A 20372-nucleotide genomic window follows, 5' to 3' on the forward strand; every position below is an offset into this window, starting at 1 on the left:
AGTTCAGCGGCTGCATCCATCCAGGACTTCCACCAACTGCCAGCCCAGTTTTGCCAAATGATTAGGACAAAAGTTTGTTTTTTTTCAGCTTTGGGAGAGTTTACATGGTGCTGTCAAGCATTCGCTCGTAAGTTTGATAGCTTTAATATCACTGTCAGCGCGTTTCTATAGCGATATGTTAAGCAGAGATTGGATCGTACCGGGAATGATCAAGCCCTGAAAGGCAGCAGACAAGCGGTGATATTAATACTCTCAAACACTCCTCGTGAGCAGGGACCGATGCATGATCCATGTACGCACGCTTGGTTCTTCACAGAAATCCTACTGATCTACCCGCTCCGAGCGGCTGGCAGGAGCCCTCGCTGCAAAGGATGCAGGACTTCACACGGCTGCGGAGAAAGAGCCGTTTCTGGCTCCGTTTTTGGTACCCTTTTCTGCCAGGTGACGGCTGATCCACACCTGCATTGCAAACGGCCGGCGCCGTGCTCTGTACATACATGAAACGATGAATTAGGTGGTTCCCAGAGCGGTGCCCTAAAGCCTGCTCTGGCACTCCTGTTCGGATTCGGTCGGTAGCTGTTTCTCTCTGGTCATGGCAATAACTGGAGCTTTTGAGGACCAAAGCGAGAGCTGATCCCCGTGGCTCCGCAGGCGTGTCAGCCCAGCGAGCCCGGCAGGGCTTTGCCCTGCAGGTAACACCCCAGAACCTACAGGGAGTCTTAGGAACCTGGGGGCTTCGTCCACACGGACCAGCCTGTGGGGTCACAGCCTTACCATGAAATGTATTTCCCTCCTGGAACTGCTAGTAAGTTGCTGATTAATTCAGTTCTGGAATTCAGAGCTAGATCCTTCCTCTAAATGAGATGGTGTCCCAATTAATCTCTTCTGGCATTTTGCGTTTCGCTCCTTCCCTGTTTTGCTGGGTATCCCTCTCTCACAAAATCCTCCTGTTCACTGCAGTGATTTTTCTTGGGCATCTGTTTCCAAAAGAGACATTCCAGGGATCTGGCCAGGAAACTCTCGATTCTACAAAACCCCTCCCCAAAACAAACCTTTTCATGCTCTCTCTTAATAGTAAGTCATGTGGTGTTGATATAATTGTGTTTAAAATATCCTTGGCTATGTTGTTTTACAGATTTTTTTAAAAATAACTTATACAATCCTTGTTTTTTCTCTGTGAAATATTTTTTATATGGGAGTGGGGAATCTTTTTGTGTCTTACGTCCTTCTCCTTTTCTCCTCTCTGATCTTGCAGAGCCGCTCTTTGCACCAGACGTATGTAAACACTCTTTCCTACACCGCGTGTTCCGATTTTCATTGTTAATAGTTTTAACGAGTTAAACCTTTTGCCAATGAAATTCTCAATACGAATTGTCACCAGTTCCTCTCGGAGCTGGGATAATCCCTGCTTGGTTTCGGTTGCAACGACACGTGCCCTGCCTGGGCTTGCCCGCTGGAGCTTACCTCAGCCAGGTGAAGGGGGGAGAGCCACACCGTCACCGGTCCTCACCTGCCTGGACCAAACCCAAGGAAAGATGGATCTTTGGGGAACTGACCTTTAAGTTAATAAACTATTGATCTCCCCTGACAAACGAATCTGTGCTTTTTCCAAATTTCATGCAGCCACCATCCCGACCAGAGGCAGGGCAGTGATGCACCACGTGTCTTTATTTTGCTGGACAAAGCCCAGAGCACCTACGAGAGAAACAGCTCAGGAACAGATGAGCTGTATCTGCAAAAACCTCACTTTTATTGTCATAAAGGTGTTTTACCTTCAGAGAAAGCTCGTATCCTGAACACCCACCTCATGCCAGGCTGGGCTGTCGTATTTGGTGCTGCCAGGGCTGCCTGGCTGGGGTTTGGGGCTGCGCTTGGGCACGGCTAGGTGTGTTCCCCGGTTGTGGGGGATCCTGGATGAGCTGGTGGGAGAGCTTGCCTCCCCCTTTCCACACATACATGGAGCAGCCTGTAGCCCCCAGTGTCCCACTTCAGTTCACAGAGGCTAGGAGCCACAGGGCCACCTTCCCCCTTCGGCTGGCTGGGGAGGGAGAGGAGCTGCTGGTGTGTCGGGGAGCAGAGGGAGCTGTAGAGCCCTTTGTTTGCTGTGTTGGTTTTGCAATGTTTAACCACGGGCCAGGTGCCCAAGGTAGTGCCTTGATATCTGCAACTGAGCTTTTTAAGTGTGAAAAAAGGAAAACAATGGCGCCGTCCCATGAGGGAAGATGCTTTCTCAGCGCTGTGCTGCTGTGGGCTCCTGCATGTTACAGGTCTTCACATTTATCAGATGATAAATGTGAATTAATCAGATGATTTATCACATATAGTGGTTCCTTCTGTTGCTCCAGGATTCCCCTTTCGGTCTCGGGCCAAACCAGAGGTCAGAACTGGGGTGAAATTCTCCTGGCTTCTGCCCCTTGTAAAATAACAAAACTTTCACTTGTGTTGCTGTGTCACACCGACAAAAACTGGGAGCTGCGAATCAGGAGTACTGCGTCAGCTCTGCATCTCAGTTCCCTGGCTCACAGCAGCTTGCCTCTAAATACTGCTCACTGGTATATTTAGATGTACTGAAATGCTAAAAAAAAAGAAAGATGTTTACCCTTACATCCTTGGCATAACTTAAAATACACGCTGGGTGAAGCAATGCAATTTAAGATGACCAATCCCCCAGCAGTCCCAGCTTTATCCCGCTTTCTGCTGCCCTCCAGCCTGCCAGGGAAAGAGAAACAAATTCTACATTTCAAGCTCATGCCACAACATCAGCTTCCAGTGGTTCCCAGGGCACTAACTCCCTCAGAAATCATTCCTGTAAAGTAATAAAATTCAGATTATTTATCCAAGCTATTGCAATACTTGCTTGGAGCTATTAATGTCTCTCTGACACTGGTATGCTCAGAGGATCAAAGTGGCTGTGTCTTCAAGATAAACACATATTTAGGCAATTTATTAAAGCCTATTGCTCTATTGTCTCTTGGCACCAAAGACAAATCTAAAATAGCTGTTTTCTGGAAAATCTTCTCAGTGCAGCCTGACTCCTCGTGTGCTCTTTGGCTGTGAGGTTGCATCCACGGCCATCTGCCATTTTGTAGTTGGCAGGTGGGGAACACAGATCTTAAAAATCATTGCTTTGACTTTCCATTACAAAGAAAGGGCTTTTAAGAGCTCGTGTACAGCATTGGAGACCAAGAATCTGTCTGCTCTCGATTACAATTCTATTACGGCTGTAGAACTGAGGCATACAGCTGTATTGTGCTGAGGGAGAAAGGTCCACCCTTTATTTGGCCTTGCCAGAGGCAGGACCTGCTTTTCAGGAGGCTGAAGAGGGTTTCCTTTTAACAACTGCCTGAAATGACTAAAGACTCTGTTGTCTTTCCCACCTCGTGATTCCTGAGTCACGTACTTTCTGCTTATGACAGCTCGCTCTCTTTTTCTTGCTCTCTCCTAACTGCTCTAAGACAGATGCAGATGTTATAAAAACTTGACTGTGTACTTTGGTGAGGGTGTTTTTCAAGGTAGGCAGCACAGGAGCTGCCTGACCCCAGCTGAGGCCTCTGCAGGGATTGCCAGCCAGAACAGAGCCAGCTCTGACGCTGTAGTCCTGGGGAAGGAGCCAGGCAGCACTCTCGGGGTGTTGCTGCTAGATGCTCCCAAAAGAAAAGCATGAGCCATCATCATGCAGTGCCAAACATGGCTGCAGCGTTTAACCTATTATCGCATCCTCTGGGTTCACAGAAATGTCACGGCTCACAAAAAAATCCTTCCCTCAATAGCAGTGGAACCAGGAATTATTCTGCCTCATCTCACTCGGGAGGCCTTGAGGGCTGGAGAAGTATTTCTCCAGCGCCAAAGAAGTGGTGGCTCGGTGATATTCAGGAGGATTTGGGACCTGGGGGTGGTCCATCACTTCCCTTTGCATGCCACCTTCAGTCCATGTCATCAGACCATGTCTGCACTGTGCTTCACTCATCTGCAAAGTTCTACTGCCACCAGTCGAGCCCTGCCAGCCAGGCCAAGCGCCTCGGCCGCAGCACCCCAACAGTGACAGCGGGCAGGGTGCCAGCCTTGGACCTAGTGACCTGCTTTACGTTGAAGTGGAGTTGCCTGGCCAGCCACAGCAGCCTGAGCCATCTCAGCAACCCCAGCACTACCACCAGCTCTTCCTTGCTGTTCTCCAAATCCCTAAAGTGGGTAAGAGGGGATGTAGTGACACTTGAAAGCGCGTTTTCTCTTGCAGGCAAAGGGCGAATGTCATACCGCAGCCTGCGGCGCGTTCCCAGCCCTTCATGGCTTCTCTGAGACCAGGAACCCATGTGGAAGCGCCAGAGTAACTGGCTCAAGTGCTGCAGGGGGAAGGTGTTTATGGGCCACCCTATGTCCAGGAGCAAAGTCTGAGCTGCTGCTTGGTTGGAGGAGAGAAAGCACCAAGAGCTGTAATTGCTGCGGGCGGCTGTCCTGGCTGTGTAGCAGGAAGGCAGCAGCATGTGTTTGAACAAGCACGGTCCCACCAGCTGAGTGCACAGGAGCCAACTCTGTCCGAAGGAAAGCAGCCTGCTTGCTGCCAGCGGTCTGCATGAAGCAGGTTCCCAGCTTGCTCTGCCTCCATTTCTGCGGATTTAGTCTGCGCTTCTGAACACCAGAAGCTTCGAGGGAACCTCTGGTGACATGGAGCTGCTGGAGCGAGTCCAGAGGAGGCCACGAAGATGATCCGAGGGCTGGAGCACCTCTGCTCTGGAGACAGGCTGAGGCAGCTGGGGCTGTTCAGCCTGGAGAAGAGAAGGCTCCGGGGTGATCTTACTGCAGCCTTCCAGTACCTAAAGGGGGCCTACAGGAAAGCTGGAGAGGGACTTTTTTACAAGGGCGTGTAGTGATAGGACAAGGGGCAACGGCTTTAAACTGAAAGAGGGGAGATTTCGATTGGATCTAAGGAAGAAATTCTTCACTCTGAGGGTGGTGAGGCACTAGAACAGGTTGCCCAGAGAAGTTGTGGCTGCCCCATCCCTAGAAGTGTTCAAGGCCAGGTTGGATGAGGCTTCGGGCAACCTGGTGTAGTGGAGGGTTTCCCTGCCCATGGCAGGGGGGTTGGAACTAGATGATCTTTGAGGTCCCCTCCAACCCAAACCATTCCATGATTCTACGATCTTACGCTGTTTTAGGGCACCACTGAGAGCAAAGCCAGGCCCTGCTCGGTTTGCCGCTCGCTGCGCTCACACACCGGGCTGGCTGCCGCCCTGCCCGCTGCCCTGGCCCAGCTGCGGGGCGGCCCGGGCTGGCCGAGGGCAGCACGTCTCCCCGGGAGGGCAGCACGGAGGAACCTCACGCCGGCCAGGAGAGGTCCTGCTGCCAGCAGCCCCCCCGCAGGGATGGCCGCCCTCCGCACAGCGCTGCTGCGGCCACCCCAGCCCGCTGCGGGGGTGCGGGGCCCGGGGAGCACCCCAGGCCGCTCGGGGCCGCTTTCGCCGAGGGCAGCGGCGTTCGCAGGACACCGGGTCCCTCTGCTGACGAGCCGCCGCAGCGCTGTGCGGCCATTGCGGGGGGAGAGCTGCTGCCCGCGGCGCACGGCCCCGGCCCTCCGGCTGCACGGAAACTGCCGTCAAAAGACCGCTAAGGGGGTGAGGCTGAGAGGGGACCACGGACGGCGGAGAACGGCCCGGCTGCTGCCGCCGGAGCGCAGGGGAGCGGCGGCACCCGCGGCCGCCCCGCTCCGGGCTCGGGGAGGAGCGGGCGGGCCGGGGGGCGGTGCCCGCCCTTCGCTGCGTCGGCGCTCGGCTGCTCGGCCTGGCCGCGCTCGGCGCTCGGCGGGTTGGCCTGGCGCGGCGCGGCCTGGCGGCGGAGCGGAGCAGAGCGGCGCGGCGGGGCCCGGCCCGGCGGGATGGTGAAACTCACGGCGGAGCTGATCGAGCAGGCGGCGCAGTACACCAACGCCGTGCGCGACCGCGAGCTCGACCTGCGCGGTGCGCCGGCGCGGCGGGGCTCTGACCGGCGGGGCCTGTGTCGGGGGGGGGGGGGCGCGGGGAGGCGATGCGGCCTGTGCCGGGAAGGGGCCTGCGGGGGCGGGGAGGGCTGGGGGGTCTGTGGTGGGGCCCGGGGGAGTCTGGGCTGCGGCCTGGGCTGGGGCCTGGGGGGTCTGCGATAGGATCCGGGAGTCTGGGATGGGGCCCGGGGGTCTGTGGTGGGGTCTGGGGGGGTCTGTGGTGGGGTCTGAGGGGGTCTGTGATGGGGCCTAGAGGGGCCTGGGGGGTCTGTGGTGGGGCCGGGGGGGTCTGGGATGGAGCCCGGGGGGTCTGGGATGGAGCCCGAGGGGTCTGGGATGGGGCCTGGGAGGTCTGGGATGGGGCCTGCAGTGGCTGGGGGGTTAGAGGGGCTGCAGGAAGCCTTGGGGAGGGGTGGTTAAAGGGGATCCAGTGGCAGGGGAACCTGGGAGGGGGGATTTGGAGGGAAACGTCAAAGGAACCTGCAGTGGTGGGGGTGGGACACACGAGGGATGTGCCGGAAAGGTGGATTTGCGCAGAGGGGACACACACAGGGAGGGTCTTGGGGTGTTTGCTGAGGGGGAGGAAGGGGGGTGCTTTGAATAGACTGTGGGGGCTGTTGGCTTTGAGGGAGGGGGAGAGTTTGGTCTGTGTGGGATGTGGAGGAGGGACATTCCGGAGGTGTTTTGGCTGAGACTATCTGCATCCTCAGTACATCCAGATATGCTCCCTACGCACTGTCTCGCTTTGTTCTGCTCTCTTGTAGACACCGTCTAATTCCTGTCTTGCTCTCTCTCCCCAGGCTATAAAATCCCTGTTATTGAGAACTTGGGTGCCACCCTGGACCAGTTTGATGCAATCGATTTCTCTGACAATGAGATCCGTAAACTGGACGGATTCCCTCTGTTGAGAAGGCTGAAAACTCTGCTGATGAATAACAACAGGATTTGGTAAGCAGTCATATTTTGGCCAGATAGGACCCTAGGGCAGAGGAAGATGCTCTTGGGAGAGAAGTGTGCGTGTGTCTTTCAGTGCTGGGGAGGTGTAGAAGTGTTTGTTTTATGGAAAAAAGAAAATCATCACTGACTGTTGTTTAGGCCCTTTTCAAGTTGCCCGACTTTTCACTGCAAAAGTCTGTCTCAGGTCAGTTTTCATTTTTCAGACAGGATGATGAGATGCAGAGTTTGGAATTTGTTTGGAACTTGGGATGTCAGAAACCGTCCCCATAAAGACAAGAAAATGGGGATACCTGCAAGGGAATGAACATAAATCTCACGCTGTATCTAATGCTCTGACAGTGACAGCTGGAATTTGTTGCCAGCTTTATCAGAAAAAGCATCGCAGTGGATGCTGACCCAAACTTCTGCCAGTGCCAGACTGGGTTGTTTTGTAGGGAGATCCTCTATGTTACCGTGTTTCTGCGTGTCTTTTCACCATTGGAGAGGGACTTTTTCCAAGGGTGTGTAGTGATGGGACAAGGGGTAATGGATTTAAACTGAAAGAGGGGAGATTTAGATTAGATCTAAGGAAGAAATTTTTCACTCTGAGGGTGGTGAGGCACTGGAACAGGTTGCCCAGAGAAGTTGTAGATGCCCCATCCCTGGCAGTGTTCAAGGCCAGGCTGGATGAGGCTTTGGGCAACCTGGTGTAGTGGAGGGTTTCCCTGCCCATGGCAGAGGGGTTGGAACTAGATGACCTTTGAGGTCCCTTCCAACCCAAACCATTGTGTGATTCTGTGATTCTATGATTGCTAATTTCTGGTCTTAGTTAACCCTTCGATTTTTGTTCTTCTTCAGTCGAATTGGTGAAAACCTGGAACAGGCTCTGCCCAGCTTGACGGAGCTCATTCTTACCAACAACAACATTGCTGAGTTGGTAAGCTATTGACACGGGAGAAATCGAAACAAGCTTAGATTTTGTGTTTGTTGTTGTAATTAACCTTTTCCCTGAGAGTAGCGTCACGTGCTTTTGGCAATAATTGGTTCTTTCTCTTTTGGGGTGGTATCGTGTGGTTTTGGCAGTGGTTAATGGTGTGCGTGTCTTAATGAACAGAATGTGCAGCATGCAGTGGGACAGCAGTCACAAAGTCATAGTGGGTTTCCTGTTAAATTAATTGCAGTAGTTCTAATTAGTACCAATTAGTAATTCTAAATGATCTCTAAAATAGGTGGAAGTTCAGGAGCTTTGTTTTCAAATGCTTGATTCTCAGTAACCAGACTTACGATTTCTTACTGTGTTCCCATTGTGCAGGGTGAACTGGATCCGTTAGCAACTATTAAATCGCTGACTTACCTGAGGTATGTAGTCTTGAAAAGAAAAGCTGCTCTTCCTCTGCTGGTGGAGCTCTGCTGCTGGCCTGGCTGTTTGCTCTCATCTGGAATGCTCTCCTTTTGAAGAGCTGCGGCAGATTCTTTATGCTTAAAAATGGAATCGATAAACGGTGTTTCCAGTATGGTCCAGTAGTAACGGGTATTTAGTGGGTGAGGCTTTATACTACTGACAGACTGTTGGACCAGTGAAATGTAACATCTCTCTAAAGCAATATGCAAGTGTTGAAGTAACCTTGACCTTTAAAACCTGAAAAACTAAAGGTTTAAACTGTTGTTACAAAATATTTTAAAATGCACATAAAGAATAATTTTGTAGTAACGTTACGTTCAGTGTGAGGGACATAGAAAAGCAGTTTGTCCCGTGATTTTTTCAGTTGTTCGGTGTCCAGGTAGGAAATGTGATGGTTTAGTTGTTTGTTTTATATTTTGAGGTTGTTCTTTGTGTTATTCTTTAGTAAAATCTACTTAATTGATAAGTTAAAGTGCAAGTTTTTACTATAGTTTTCATAATATGAAAGAGCACTGTCACCAGGCTTATTGCATGGTGTTATTTGTTGTCTGTTTTAGCAGAGGGTACATGAATACGTTTGAAGTATATTAATGTATTTCAAAGAAGTGTATTTTAAAATATTTCACATTAAGAATCTCTTCATAACCTTTATTTACTTTGTAGCATTTTAAGGAACCCTGTAACAAATAAGAAGCATTACAGATTGTATGTAATCCACAAAGTTCCCCAGGTCAGAGTGCTGGATTTTCAAAAAGTGAAACTGAAAGTAAGTCTACTGTCTTCTGATTCAGCACAAGACAAACACCTTTTTTGCTTGTTACACTCTTGGAAATTCAGCGGTAACAGAAAGCTTTTTGCCATAGTTGTAAATTTTATCAAAACTATGTTACCATAAGTGGCTCTCAAACACACTCTTTGTTTTCTTTCATGATTTCATTCCGTTCAGGGTATAGTCTGTTTAATTGTGTGCAATTATTTTTTACTACCTTTGTTTGTTTAGTGTGATTCTTTTCTGGCCCTCTGGTGTTGTTGGTCGAAAGACTTGTAGACAAAGAAGTGAGCAATGGCAGCAGAGCCCTCTGCTTTCGATGGAGATGTGTGGGAAAGAGCTCTTACCTTTAAGAGCATTGGGCTGACGTGCCTTGAACGTGTGGGCAATGTTTATGTGCTTGTTCTTACTCCTGGTTTCCACCTACCCATGTTCACTGGTGAGGATGAGCCAAAGCATCTTTCTTTGCAAGGACAGAAGCTTTGCAAAATGCATTGTTCTGAAATTAATTTTGTGTGTGTGGTATCGCTGTAGGAGCGACAGGAGGCAGAGAAAATGTTCAAGGGCAAACGGGGTGCACAGCTTGCAAAGGATATTGCCAGGAGAACAAAAACGTAAGATAAAAACCCCAAATTTACACTGGCATTCTCCTTCAGAAACACCACTTGCTTTGTGTGCAGTATCAGGCAGTAAACTGAAATACCAGCTGCTGGCAGGGCGCCTTCAGAGCTTTGGTAGCCAGAAGCGCCTTGTCCAAGCATCCCAATTTTTGGATGGTGGTGAATAGATCTCAGAAATGTTTTTGAAAGAGATGTTTGGTCAGAGTGGATTCATTTAAGTCAACAAGCAGGAAACCTTAATTTTATTTTTTCTTTTTGTTATTTCACTGCAGAGAGGTTGGCCACTGTTTATTTTGGGTTTTTTCACCCTAAATAATTGTAACTAAAATTTTTTGTTTTGCCAGGGAATACAAACTGTAATTAGGAGGCTAAATGCAGGTGAAAATCTTTAGTTAAGCTATTACAAGTATATGCTTATTTAGTTTAATTCTGAAGTGGTATGTCATCTGTTTTATGTAATCTTTCATCATCCTATTTGGAAATCAGAATTGGGATCAGGTATGACAACAGCATTTCCAAATTCCTAGTTAAATAAAAGAATATCTTGAACATGTTTAGCATTTAAAACTGTAACAGAGGGACTCTAGCTCTAGTTTATGAGTGGGAAGAGATTCAGGCCTGCGATAGAACTAGTAGGTGACTGAACTAAATAGCTCAATGAAGAGATGTGAAGAAAATCTTCCAGTAGGTGTGAAAAGGGTTGCGGTGCTCTAATGCAGAGTCAGCACTTCAGGAAATTCTTTTCAGCCGATTACAGCCATTTTCACAGACTACAGATTTTTCTTTTTTTTTTTTTTCTTAAAGCAGCATCAGATAACCTTTTTCTTTTGAGTGTTAAGATTGCACCCAGTCTAGCGTAGGCTTTAATATAAGCTAATGTAATATCATATTGGACATAAAAGAACAGGAAACCCAATTTCAGCTACTCTTTCGTTATCCACCCTGCTTTTGTAGTGGCGACAGATCACCTGAGTGTTCAACAACATCCAAATCGAACAGCTTTTGTCAACTGCTTAACTTATAAAGTTAAGGTCTGCCTCTCTTTCTGAGGAGGTGAAAAAGGTGGTGGTGGGGAATGGGACAGCAAGGACAAGCTGCTGGTGTTTCTGAAGGAGGCAATTCTTCACTGTATCAGTTTGTTAACAAAGATAAGATACTACACTTGATTGAATGGAATGCTTCCAAACCTGGTTTGGAAGTTAGAGAAGCACGTACACTTCAACAGGTGTAATGGGTCTTTATTTTTCCTTTGAAGCTTCAATCCAGGTGCTGGTCTGCCAACTGACAAAAAGAAAGCTGGGCCCTCCCCCGGGGACGTTGAGGCAATTAAGGTAAAAATGTCAGGACAGCACACGTAGGCAAAACCAGGAGAAAAACTGTCGTGGATCTGAATTGAACAAATGTTTCCTTTCTCCTGGCAACCCCTGACTCTTCAGACGAATAGAACAGTGTGTCCTAACTTTGTTCTAGGTGTTTTTTCTGTAATTTTTCTTCTGTTACGACATACCTGGTTTTTGGGAACTTAAATGAAACGTTGGTCTGAGCTTAGAGTTCTCCTGGGATAGAGCAGGTTGTTTAATAAGGGGTGAACTACGCTTGTGCTTTGTCATCTGTAGAATTTTCTGGAGCTGGAATTTTGTAGAGCTTTCTATAGAAGCTTAGCATCACTTAACTGGAAAATATCTTGTTGTTGTGTTTGTTCTAAACAGACTGACATCTGCGTGTTAAGGTTCATCGTGTCCTTTTGTGTGTTTTTCAGACCGCTATAGCGAACGCCACGACTTTGGCTGAAGTGGAGCGGCTGAAAGGCTTACTACAGGCTGGCCAGATTCCTGGCAGAGAGCGAAAATCAGGTCACTCTATGCTTTTATTACTTTTGTTTCCCAAATCCGCAGCTCTTCACTGCTTCCTGGTGCTTTGTGTGGTCTCAGTAGGGAGTGACATTGGAAGAGTCCAACAGGAAGCTGAAAGAACTGTTTAAAACGAGCGTGACTTTATGGTTGGTGTAATTGAGGATGGCATCCGTGAGGGGCTCCAATTTGGCATATTACCTGCCTGGCCTCTAGGGAACAGACCAGGGCTGTTCGCCTGGACTCTTGAGAGCAAGGTGCCAAACGTCAGCCCTCAGTGCTCCGTTTTCTTGGCTAACCCCGAACAGTTCATCGCAGTTATTTAAAAAAAATGGGATTAATTACAAAGTGAACTCTTGTTCTGGACATCAGTGGCTCGGGGCAGGTGCAGGAGTGCCTCTGCGATCTCCGCGAGGTCTCTGAATCTGAACTGCAGCCTGGCAATATTGCTTCTTTCCTGTATATTGGAGCTATTTGGATTTTTTTTTTTCCTGTAGTGGTTTTTAATTCACCTCATTACTGCCCCTCTTCCGAGGGACGAAAATTAACATTGCCCCTGTGGGAAAGAGCAGTGACGTTTGCAGTACGTGCCCTGACACTCTGCCGTGCCCTTTCCAGGCCCATCGGAGGATGCTGAGGAAGAGATGGAGGAAGACACGGTTCCCAACGGGTCCTGAGCCCGGACCGTGCCCGAGGTCCATCGCTTCTCCCGGAGCCCCGTCCTGCCGCCACTCTGCTGTCCCTGCAGGGGGGCAGCGGCCCCCGTACCCTGCCCTTGCGCATTTCGGCGTCCAATAAACGAACGTTTCCTTTTTCTCCCCTCGGTCCGGTGTCGCGTTCCGGGCCCGCGAAGGGGGCGGGGCCCGCGAAGGGGGCGGGGCCCGCGAAGGGGGCGGGGCCCGCGAAGGGGGCGGGGCCCGCGAAGGGGGCGGGGCCCGCGAAAGGGGCCGGGACGGCCACGGCGGCGCGAGGGGGAGGGGGTCTTTCGTGCACGCCCTAATTGGCTGCCTTGGGCCCCTCTCCTCTTCTCTCATTGGCCAGCGTAGCCATTATGTCACCCTCTCTACTCGTTACCGCTTTCCCATTGGCCCGCGAGGGGAAGTGTCGCTTCCTGATTGGTTCTCTGGCCCCGGTGTGCTGGAGGACGAGGAGGGCTGTGATTGGCGCAGCGCGCCGGGCGGCTCCCGGACGTGAGGCGGTGGCGGCGGCGGCGGGCGATGGAGCTGGGGGGCGGCGGGCCGGCGCCGGGCCCCGGGCAGGCGGCGCTGGGCCGGGGCGGCCTCGACTTCCTGCAGCACACGGGTGAGCGGCCGCCGGGGCGGGGGTGTCCCGGCCGGCGGGAGGGAGGGAGGGAGGGAGGGAGGGAGGGCGGGAGGGAGGGCGGGCGGGGCTGAGGAGGGCCCGGCGGAGCCGCCCGCCCGTTGAGGAGAAGCCGGGTACGGCCCGGGCGTCCTCCTCCTTCTCCCCCTCGGGCTGCCCGCTCTGACCCACGGCTTGTCCCCGTCGCAGTGGGCTCTCTGCTGTCCAGCTATGGCTGGTACATCCTCCTGGCTGCCGTCGCCATCTATCTCCTCATCCAGAAGGTGTCCCAGAGCCTGGCGGCCCGGCCGAGCAGCCGCCCGGGAGCAGCTGGCGCGGCCGTGGGTGAGTAAAGCTTCGCGTGTTCCTCGGAGCTGTCTCGGGTGGTGCTTGTGTCTCCTCTAGGCTCCTGCGAGCGGTCCGCAGCCGCCATGGGGTGTCCGGAGCTGCTCGGATCCGCGCACGCGGCGGCGTTATTTAATATCAGCCAAAAAGAGGTTCTGAGAGCAAGAGAAGGGTTATAAAAGGTGGTGCTGGGGAAGGATTGTGTCCCAGAGTGCTGTGGTTGGGAGAGAAGGAGCAGGGCGTTGCAGAACAAGGGAATGACTGGTCTTGGATGGTGCAGAAGCTGAGAGAACCATCTGGTCCCAAATGAGTTGGGGTCGGTTATCAAATAACTCTCAGGTTCATCAAAATAAAACAAAACACTGAAATCTAAACACTGGGGGAACCACTTTTGATCAGTATTCATTTTTGATCAACATTTGTTGTCTCTCTCCTTTTCAGCGATTCCTTCGCAGCTCCTGCTCTGGCAGGGTTGGATACTTTTGGGATGTAACTGCCTCCCGTCTGTGTTATCTTTTAGAGCGTGGCACAGGTTGTTCATCTCACACAGTCCTCATCCTCCCTCCTGCTGCCGTAAAGCACAGACTCTACTACGTATCTGCCAAAGCAATAAGTGCTTGGCATCAATTCCATTGGCACGTTGGCGTGGCAGTACGTGGGGCTCTGGAAAATATTACTCATGTTCCCTTCTCCTACTGGTGGTCTTTTGTAATGCTAATTAAATCTTGATTTAACTGCTTGTAAAACGAAATTACTGAAAGTACTGAGATTTCTTTTACATATTTGTCATTGGGCAGTAGCAAACATGTAAGGAGGCAGACAAATGTGGAGATACTTCAGCTACTGGAAGAAAAGAGAGCAATATTTGCCTTTGTTTGGAAATAATTTTTATTTTGATTTCTCCTAAAGGCCGACCATGAAGAGAAGTGGTTACTCAGTGCAGATTTTCAGAGACTGCTAGTTTTCTTTTGAGATATGTGTGATATTTGTAAGGAATTTGTCCACTGATGGAGCGTGTTAAATCTGCCACTGCTTCACTGCCATAAGGAAACAAGCAGGACCAGTTGCCAGGAGGAGTAGGAGTGAATGTGGGCCGGTTGCCTCATGCTTCTGCGTAAAAGAAGTTCTTTGGGTAAAAATGGAATCCCCTGCAAATCATGGGTGATATTTCAGAGATTATTTGGAACAAACAAATTCTTCAGAAGTAGAAGCAAGTATCCTAGAAGTGTGAATTTTAATTTTTTTTACGGGTTCATTACATCAGTGTCCTTATTCATTAAAATCTTATTAAAATATTTAATTATTAACATAAATTAACATTTAATATTAACATTTAAAATGTTAAAATGTTATGAAATTTAAATCAGCATATAAATTACTGTAAAAGATTAGCTGGAAACTGAACCGGAGCTGTGATTTTTTTGCAGAACAGCTGCAGGGAGAGATGTGAGCCTTTCCTTAATACGATTCCTCGAGGAGACCGTATAGAATTTATTTTGAATAGCTTTGCAAACTCTTTCCCAATTTCCTAGAACCCGACATGGTGGTCAGAAGGCAGGAAGCGCTGGCAGCAGCTCGTCTCAGGATGCAAGAGGAGTTGAACGCACAAGCAGAAAGATACAAAGAAAGACAAAGACAGGTGACTCTCTAACTCATAGATTTGTCATCATGTACTTTGCTGCTGTTATAGAAAGGTTTGTTCCGTGCTAGATACTGGAACAGGAGACTCGCTCTCTCTGCTGGAATGTGGGTGGTGTTTTTTTTTCCTCCCTTCATTACCTGAACCACTTTTGGTAGGGTTTGATCCAGAGGAGTAATGAGCAGTAGGTATCATGATGGACCTCTGGTGATGGAAGCACATAGAATATAGAATGGTTTGGGTTGGAAGGGACCTCAAAGATCATCTAGTTCCAACCCCCCTGCCATGGACAGGGACACCCTCCACTACACCAGGTTGCCCAAAGCCTCATCCAACCTGGCCTTGAACACTGCCAGGGATGGGGCAGCCACAGCTTCTCTGGGCAACCTGTTCTAGTGCCTCACCACCCTCAGAGTGAAGAATTTCTTCCTTATATCCAATCGAAATCTCCCCTCTTTCAGTTTAAAGCCATTGCCCCTTGTCCTGTCACTACACGCCCTTGTAAAAAGCTCCTCTCCAGCTTTCCTATAGCCTCTTTAGGTACTGGAAGGCTGCTATAAGATCACCCCAGAGCGTTCTCTTCTCCAGGCTGAACAGCGCCAACTCTTTCAGCCTGTCTTCATAGCAGAGGTGCTCCAGCCCTCAGATCATCTTCGTGGCCTCCTCTGGACCCGCTCCAGCAGCTCCATGTCCTTCTTGTGTTGGGGCACAACGTACTCACATATGAGCACAACATACTCATACGTTGTGCTGATCTGATGTCTTGGTGCTCTTCCTTGATGAGCATGATTGATACGTGTAGTGTTCTGCTCCTTCCTGAAGTAACTAATCTCTGTGGCACTTGCTTCTCCACCAGTAATTGAGTGTGTGGGACACTGTGGGCCTGATCTCTTTTTCTTTCACAGGTAAATCTGTACCTGCAGAGACTTAGTTGTGTACGCAGTCAGGGGCTGGAGGAAGTTCTTAGAAACGTAGCTTAGCGTTGCTGTAACTTCATAGTTCCAACTACAGCTTGAGGCAATGAGGAGCAGCATGCTGCTGTGTGGGGCAGCGTAGAAGAGTGGATGTGATCAGTCTAACAACAATACTGCTCATTAATCCCAGCTCTTCCGTTTTGGCTTTTGCAGTCGGCTACGCTCAGACCTCAGTTTATAGCTGATGCTGCCAGAAATATTGGCAGTTAAAAATGAATGTAGAGTCATATTGTGGAAGAAAAGAGGCACTGTGTAGAAAATGTAGGTCTAATGTGCTTGGACTCGGGGAGCTTTGCTTTATTTGACTGGATGGAGTAGCTACTTCATTTCCTTTCTGTTTGCTGAGAAGGCAGCAGTCAGTCTTAACCATTAATTTATTTGGTTTTGTGGATAAATTGCCTTAGAAGAGAGCTGGGAGAACTATTGATAATGTGTATTAGGATGTAAATATGTGGCTGGCTGTCTTGTTCATTTGAAAAAGACACTTTCTTCTGCAGAACCCTACATGGTGCATTAAATTGCTGCCATGTGCAATATTCTTTACTCAGGATTTAAGCTTGCCACTTGGTTCTGCTTTACTTTCAAAATGTTTTAAAGGATCAAGTGGTCAAAAGAAGCTGCAGATGCAGTCTGTATATATTGAGCAGAGGTGGTTGTGAAGACGTGGGTGTTTAAAAAAGTAAATACTTCCATAAACTCAGAGATATTGCATTAGATAAAGATAGATCCCTTGGGTTTTGATGCATCTTTTGCAGCTGTTTTTGTAGCCCTGGTGATTCTGTTAGTCCTGAAGTCTTAGTCTTGCATATCCTGGGTTTGTTCCCTAGCTTGAAGAAGAGAAGCGAAGGCAGAAGATAGCAATGTGGGAAAGCATGCAAGAAGGAAAAAGCTATAAAGGAAACCTGAAACTGAATCAGGTAACAACTGTGTTAATCAGGTTACAATTATGTTTGTGTGATTAGAGTAGCTGAAATTCACATTGATTGGATTCTGAGTAACTTTTGCTTTTGTGAACAGCAAGAAGCAGAATCTGGTGCCTCCACCTCATCAGCAGTCCCAAAATCTAAACCAAACAAAAAGCCCTTGCGAGGAGGTGGTAAGTATGAAAACCTTAAGGTATTCTGAGCTTGAAACAGCATTTATCCAGCTGTGCACATAGTTGTTGCATAACTACACATAGTTTTTCTGTCCTTCAAGGAGGAAGCAAAATGTGTCTGACTAACGAGCTCTTTACCTCTAACCAGTGTAGTCTGCTTTGCAAAACCCAGCAGGAAGATTCTGTGGTGATTTTCCTCAGGGAAACAGTGTTTCAGTTTTCTTCTAAATGCTTCTGCTGTAATTTACTGAGATTTTTGTGACTCGTAATTATAGATTCTTTCAATACTTCTGGGATCCCTCCTCCACTATTGTAAAAGTCCAGTATTTTAATATCTGATCTGTCTTTCAATCACCTGTAGTGCTGACTAAAGGCAGGAAAAGGATATTTTACTTTGTATTATGTAGATTCAGGAAGATAAAAGACTTCATTAAGCAAAACGTGACCTTGTTTATCAGATATCACAATAATCACCTATTGAATACATAAATCCTGCACATGTATAAACTCTTATCAACTCTTGCAAACCGCCAGAGGGTCTTATCATTAAGCTGTCAACTGCTGAAATCATCTTGATGATTAACTGCTTTCTGTGGTCTTACAAAGCCCACGTTAGGATCACTGTGTATATCAGCCATGCAGCCACTCTTCTTTCTCTCCTCTTGGCCACACAGCCTGTGCCATACCTGCAAGTGCTAATTTGGGTATAATATTTTAATTACAGTTTTCTATGGTGGAGGGTTTCATCTAGACAGCCTCAATCATATCAGACTAAAAAGGAAACTCACTTAGGGTGCAGGGCTGATTAAGTCACTTAATTAAATGTGTGAAACCTGAAGATTCTTGTTTAAACATATTAAACCTCAGTGATAGTTCAGTGCTGAAATTTCTGCTTTGAATACTTTTACTGACAGCTGTTGGCAACATCTGAAGGAGCTGACCAATTGATTCATCTTAACGTTGTTTAACGTGAGTGCAGTCTAATGTCTCGATACTGTCAAATACCTTTTATAGCTCTTGCAGAGAATGCTCACTGCTGTGGGGGATGAGAAGTGCTCAGAAGCAGGATCAGGGCAGCTGGGCTGAGGCACCTTTCCAGCTGCTACCTGTCCTAGTTTCATCCTAATCTTGGCTTGAGTAACAGATGATAGAATTAGAGGTCTCTGATCTTCTCATGAGGTAGGTCGGCGCGAAGTGAAAGAACCATCTGCACTGTTCAGCTGCTGAATCAAGCTAGAAAGCAGAACTTGGCTAGTGTGAGGAAAACAAACTTCAAAGTTGGAGGTGTTGCTTGAAGCTTCAGTGGAACAGGTTGCTTTGAAACCTGCTCGGGTAGCAAGGCTGCTGGGTTTTCGGTTTTCTCCTTTTTTTGCCGTGTATGGAACAAATTGAGGACGTGTGCCAGGTTGTATCTTTCCGAGTACATACTCGTGAAATGAAGTCACCTGTAGTTACGACATCAGGAGGTTTAGCTAAAGTCTCTGCATCACTGCCTACACTTGCCTTTTGAAATTATTTTTTAAAAATCTTACAGTAGTAATGAGTGGATCCACCTCTTGACCTTCAGAGTACTTCTTGCAGGACTGAAAGAAGATTCTGCTAAGTCCCTATTAGGGCTCTTGGAGAACAGATACATTCTTACAGAGTTTACTGTAAGAATTACTGCTCTGTTTACAGAGCTGCATTAAAACTTTAATGCAGACTTAAGAGACATTAAATGGTAATTAATTTCAATTTAATTTAACCCAAATTGATCAAATTAAAACATGTGTGTTGCAATGGGGTTTACTGTTAGCACAACAAAAACAAACCATCTCAAGTCTGGATATTTTCCTCTGCTTTCATTTTCCTTAAAAATTCTGCCTATGTAGTAAGTATGAAGAAGGTGCAAATAATCGTGAGATTTATTTTTCGTGTTCCTCGTGTGTTGGTGAAGGCCCATTGAGGATGAGTATTAATACCATGGATTTCTCCTCTGTGCTTCTAGGCTATAACCCCCTATCTGGAGAAGGAGGTGGAACTTGTTCCTGGAGACCAGGCCGGAGAGGCCCGTCGGCAGGCGGATGAGGCTAACCTCCCTAGTGTCTCATGTCACTAGCAAGCTTGATCTTACCCACTGTCTAGCTGCCTACAGTTTGCATGTCACAGTGACTCCTTTGGGACTGGGTTTAGTGCAGGCGTTAACTGGAGAACAGATTTGCACGACATCCAAATATTGACACAGAAGCTGACACTACACTACAAAATATCTGGTCCTCTTAGAGAGGATGAAGAAGGAAACAATTTTGGTGTAATCAGTTAATTTTCATTCTCTATAGAAGAGGAAGCGTAGTCTCCAGCCACGGTGAGTCACCTGGGATTGTGAGGTCTGGGCTCTGTGGCTGGCTAGTCAAAAGACGGGCCTCAGGCAAATTTAATTATCTACACCCCGTTTACCTCTGTAAAATGAGGATATTTACCATCCTCAGACATGTGTTACCAGATTTACAGTCTTTGGCTGGAAGGTACTTTAAAGGGGAAGAACATTATCATTAGCAGGTACTTTGAGTTGGAGGAGGAGGGACTTTCAGAAAAAACAAACGAGCTGACAAACGCCACGGATTTGCACAGAAGGCCAGTTATTGCAGAAGAGTCTCTGTGACAAGCTACCTTGAATGATGTTTTCCTTATAAATGGTAAACAAACCAGTGAGGATTACTGATGCTAGACAGCAGATGGGGGGTTTCTTGCTATTCCTTTTCTTTTCTTTTTTTTTTTTTTAATTTCAACTGCTTTGTAAAACCAAAATACTATTAATATTAAATATAATTGCAAACAAGTCATGAATCCTAGTATTTACACTCTTGTGGTTTTCTACAGCATCTTTTTATATAGAAGGCATATGTTCTAGTGCAATAAATGTGTATGAAGCAAGATAAGAGATCAAATGAAATAGTTTTAATTTGACTACCTCCATAAATAAAAGGGGGTTTTCAGCTGTTCTTTTGGGGTTTTAACAGGTTTTTTTTTTGGTTTATTTGGATCTTCTGTGTTCCAAATAACGATTTTAGAAGAGTGACCTTCAAGTTGAGACCAAATCAAGTTTTCCCAAGTTTAAAAAGTGAATCTCCCCATTCTCATCCCCACCCCCAGGAAGTGATTCTGGAATTGGATAGAGTGCGTTACTGGTTGTTAAACGCTCCAGCTGTATTTGGATCTAAATCAAGAAAACATGGAACAAAGGCCTTGGCTCTAACAGAGCAGAGAGGGTTTCTTTACAAATTACTGTTGACGAATAATGGTTTGAGGAGCAGGGGGTACGTAGGCACGGTCAACTCAAACTCTGCAAGATGTTCCAAGGGAAAAGACCAGCCGCAAACTGCGCCGAGATCCGTGTGTTGTGGGCAGCAAGGACTGCGTGCAGCATTGGCAGTGCAGTGTCGGGGTTACACCTCAGGGATGTGAAGTTTACTTCGTACTCCCTTCTGTTCT

The 20372-nt window shown here is 48.0% G+C and overlaps 2 protein-coding genes across 2 annotated transcripts; both read left to right on the plus strand.

Moving 5' to 3' along the window:
* Nucleotides 1-5861: 5861 nt before the first annotated feature.
* Nucleotides 5862-12364, plus strand: SNRPA1 (small nuclear ribonucleoprotein polypeptide A'). Its single transcript, XM_086620126.1, has 9 exons — nucleotides 5862-5951; nucleotides 6772-6919; nucleotides 7766-7844; nucleotides 8220-8266; nucleotides 8973-9075; nucleotides 9613-9692; nucleotides 10954-11029; nucleotides 11458-11551; nucleotides 12167-12364. The coding sequence occupies exons 1-9, from the start codon at nucleotides 5870-5872 to the stop codon at nucleotides 12223-12225; spliced, it is 768 nt and encodes a 255-aa protein (XP_086476252.1). The 5' UTR covers nucleotides 5862-5869; the 3' UTR covers nucleotides 12226-12364.
* A 401-nt stretch (nucleotides 12365-12765) lies between these two features.
* SELENOS (selenoprotein S) lies at nucleotides 12766-19496 on the plus strand. The gene is made up of 6 exons (XM_086620127.1): nucleotides 12766-12850; nucleotides 13058-13192; nucleotides 14725-14831; nucleotides 16633-16722; nucleotides 16823-16901; nucleotides 18889-19496. The coding sequence occupies exons 1-6, from the start codon at nucleotides 12766-12768 to the stop codon at nucleotides 18972-18974; spliced, it is 582 nt and encodes a 193-aa protein (XP_086476253.1). The 3' UTR covers nucleotides 18975-19496.
* Nucleotides 19497-20372: the final 876 nt, after the last annotated feature.

Source organism: Tauraco erythrolophus, chromosome 14, assembly GCF_009769465.1.
Source record: "Tauraco erythrolophus isolate bTauEry1 chromosome 14, bTauEry1.pri, whole genome shotgun sequence".
NCBI lineage: Eukaryota > Metazoa > Chordata > Aves > Musophagiformes > Musophagidae > Tauraco > Tauraco erythrolophus.

Excerpts from the sequence above, each read along its gene's own strand:
- SNRPA1 (XM_086620126.1), top strand. The coding sequence starts at position 5,870 with ATGGTGAAACTCACGGCGGAGCTGATCGAGCAGGCGGCGCAGTACACC. Across the intron at positions 6,920-7,765 it reads ATGAATAACAACAGGATTTG|TCGAATTGGTGAAAACCTGG; the intron begins GTAAGCAGTCAT and ends GTTCTTCTTCAG. Across the intron at positions 9,076-9,612 it reads TTCAAAAAGTGAAACTGAAA|GAGCGACAGGAGGCAGAGAA; the intron begins GTAAGTCTACTG and ends GTATCGCTGTAG.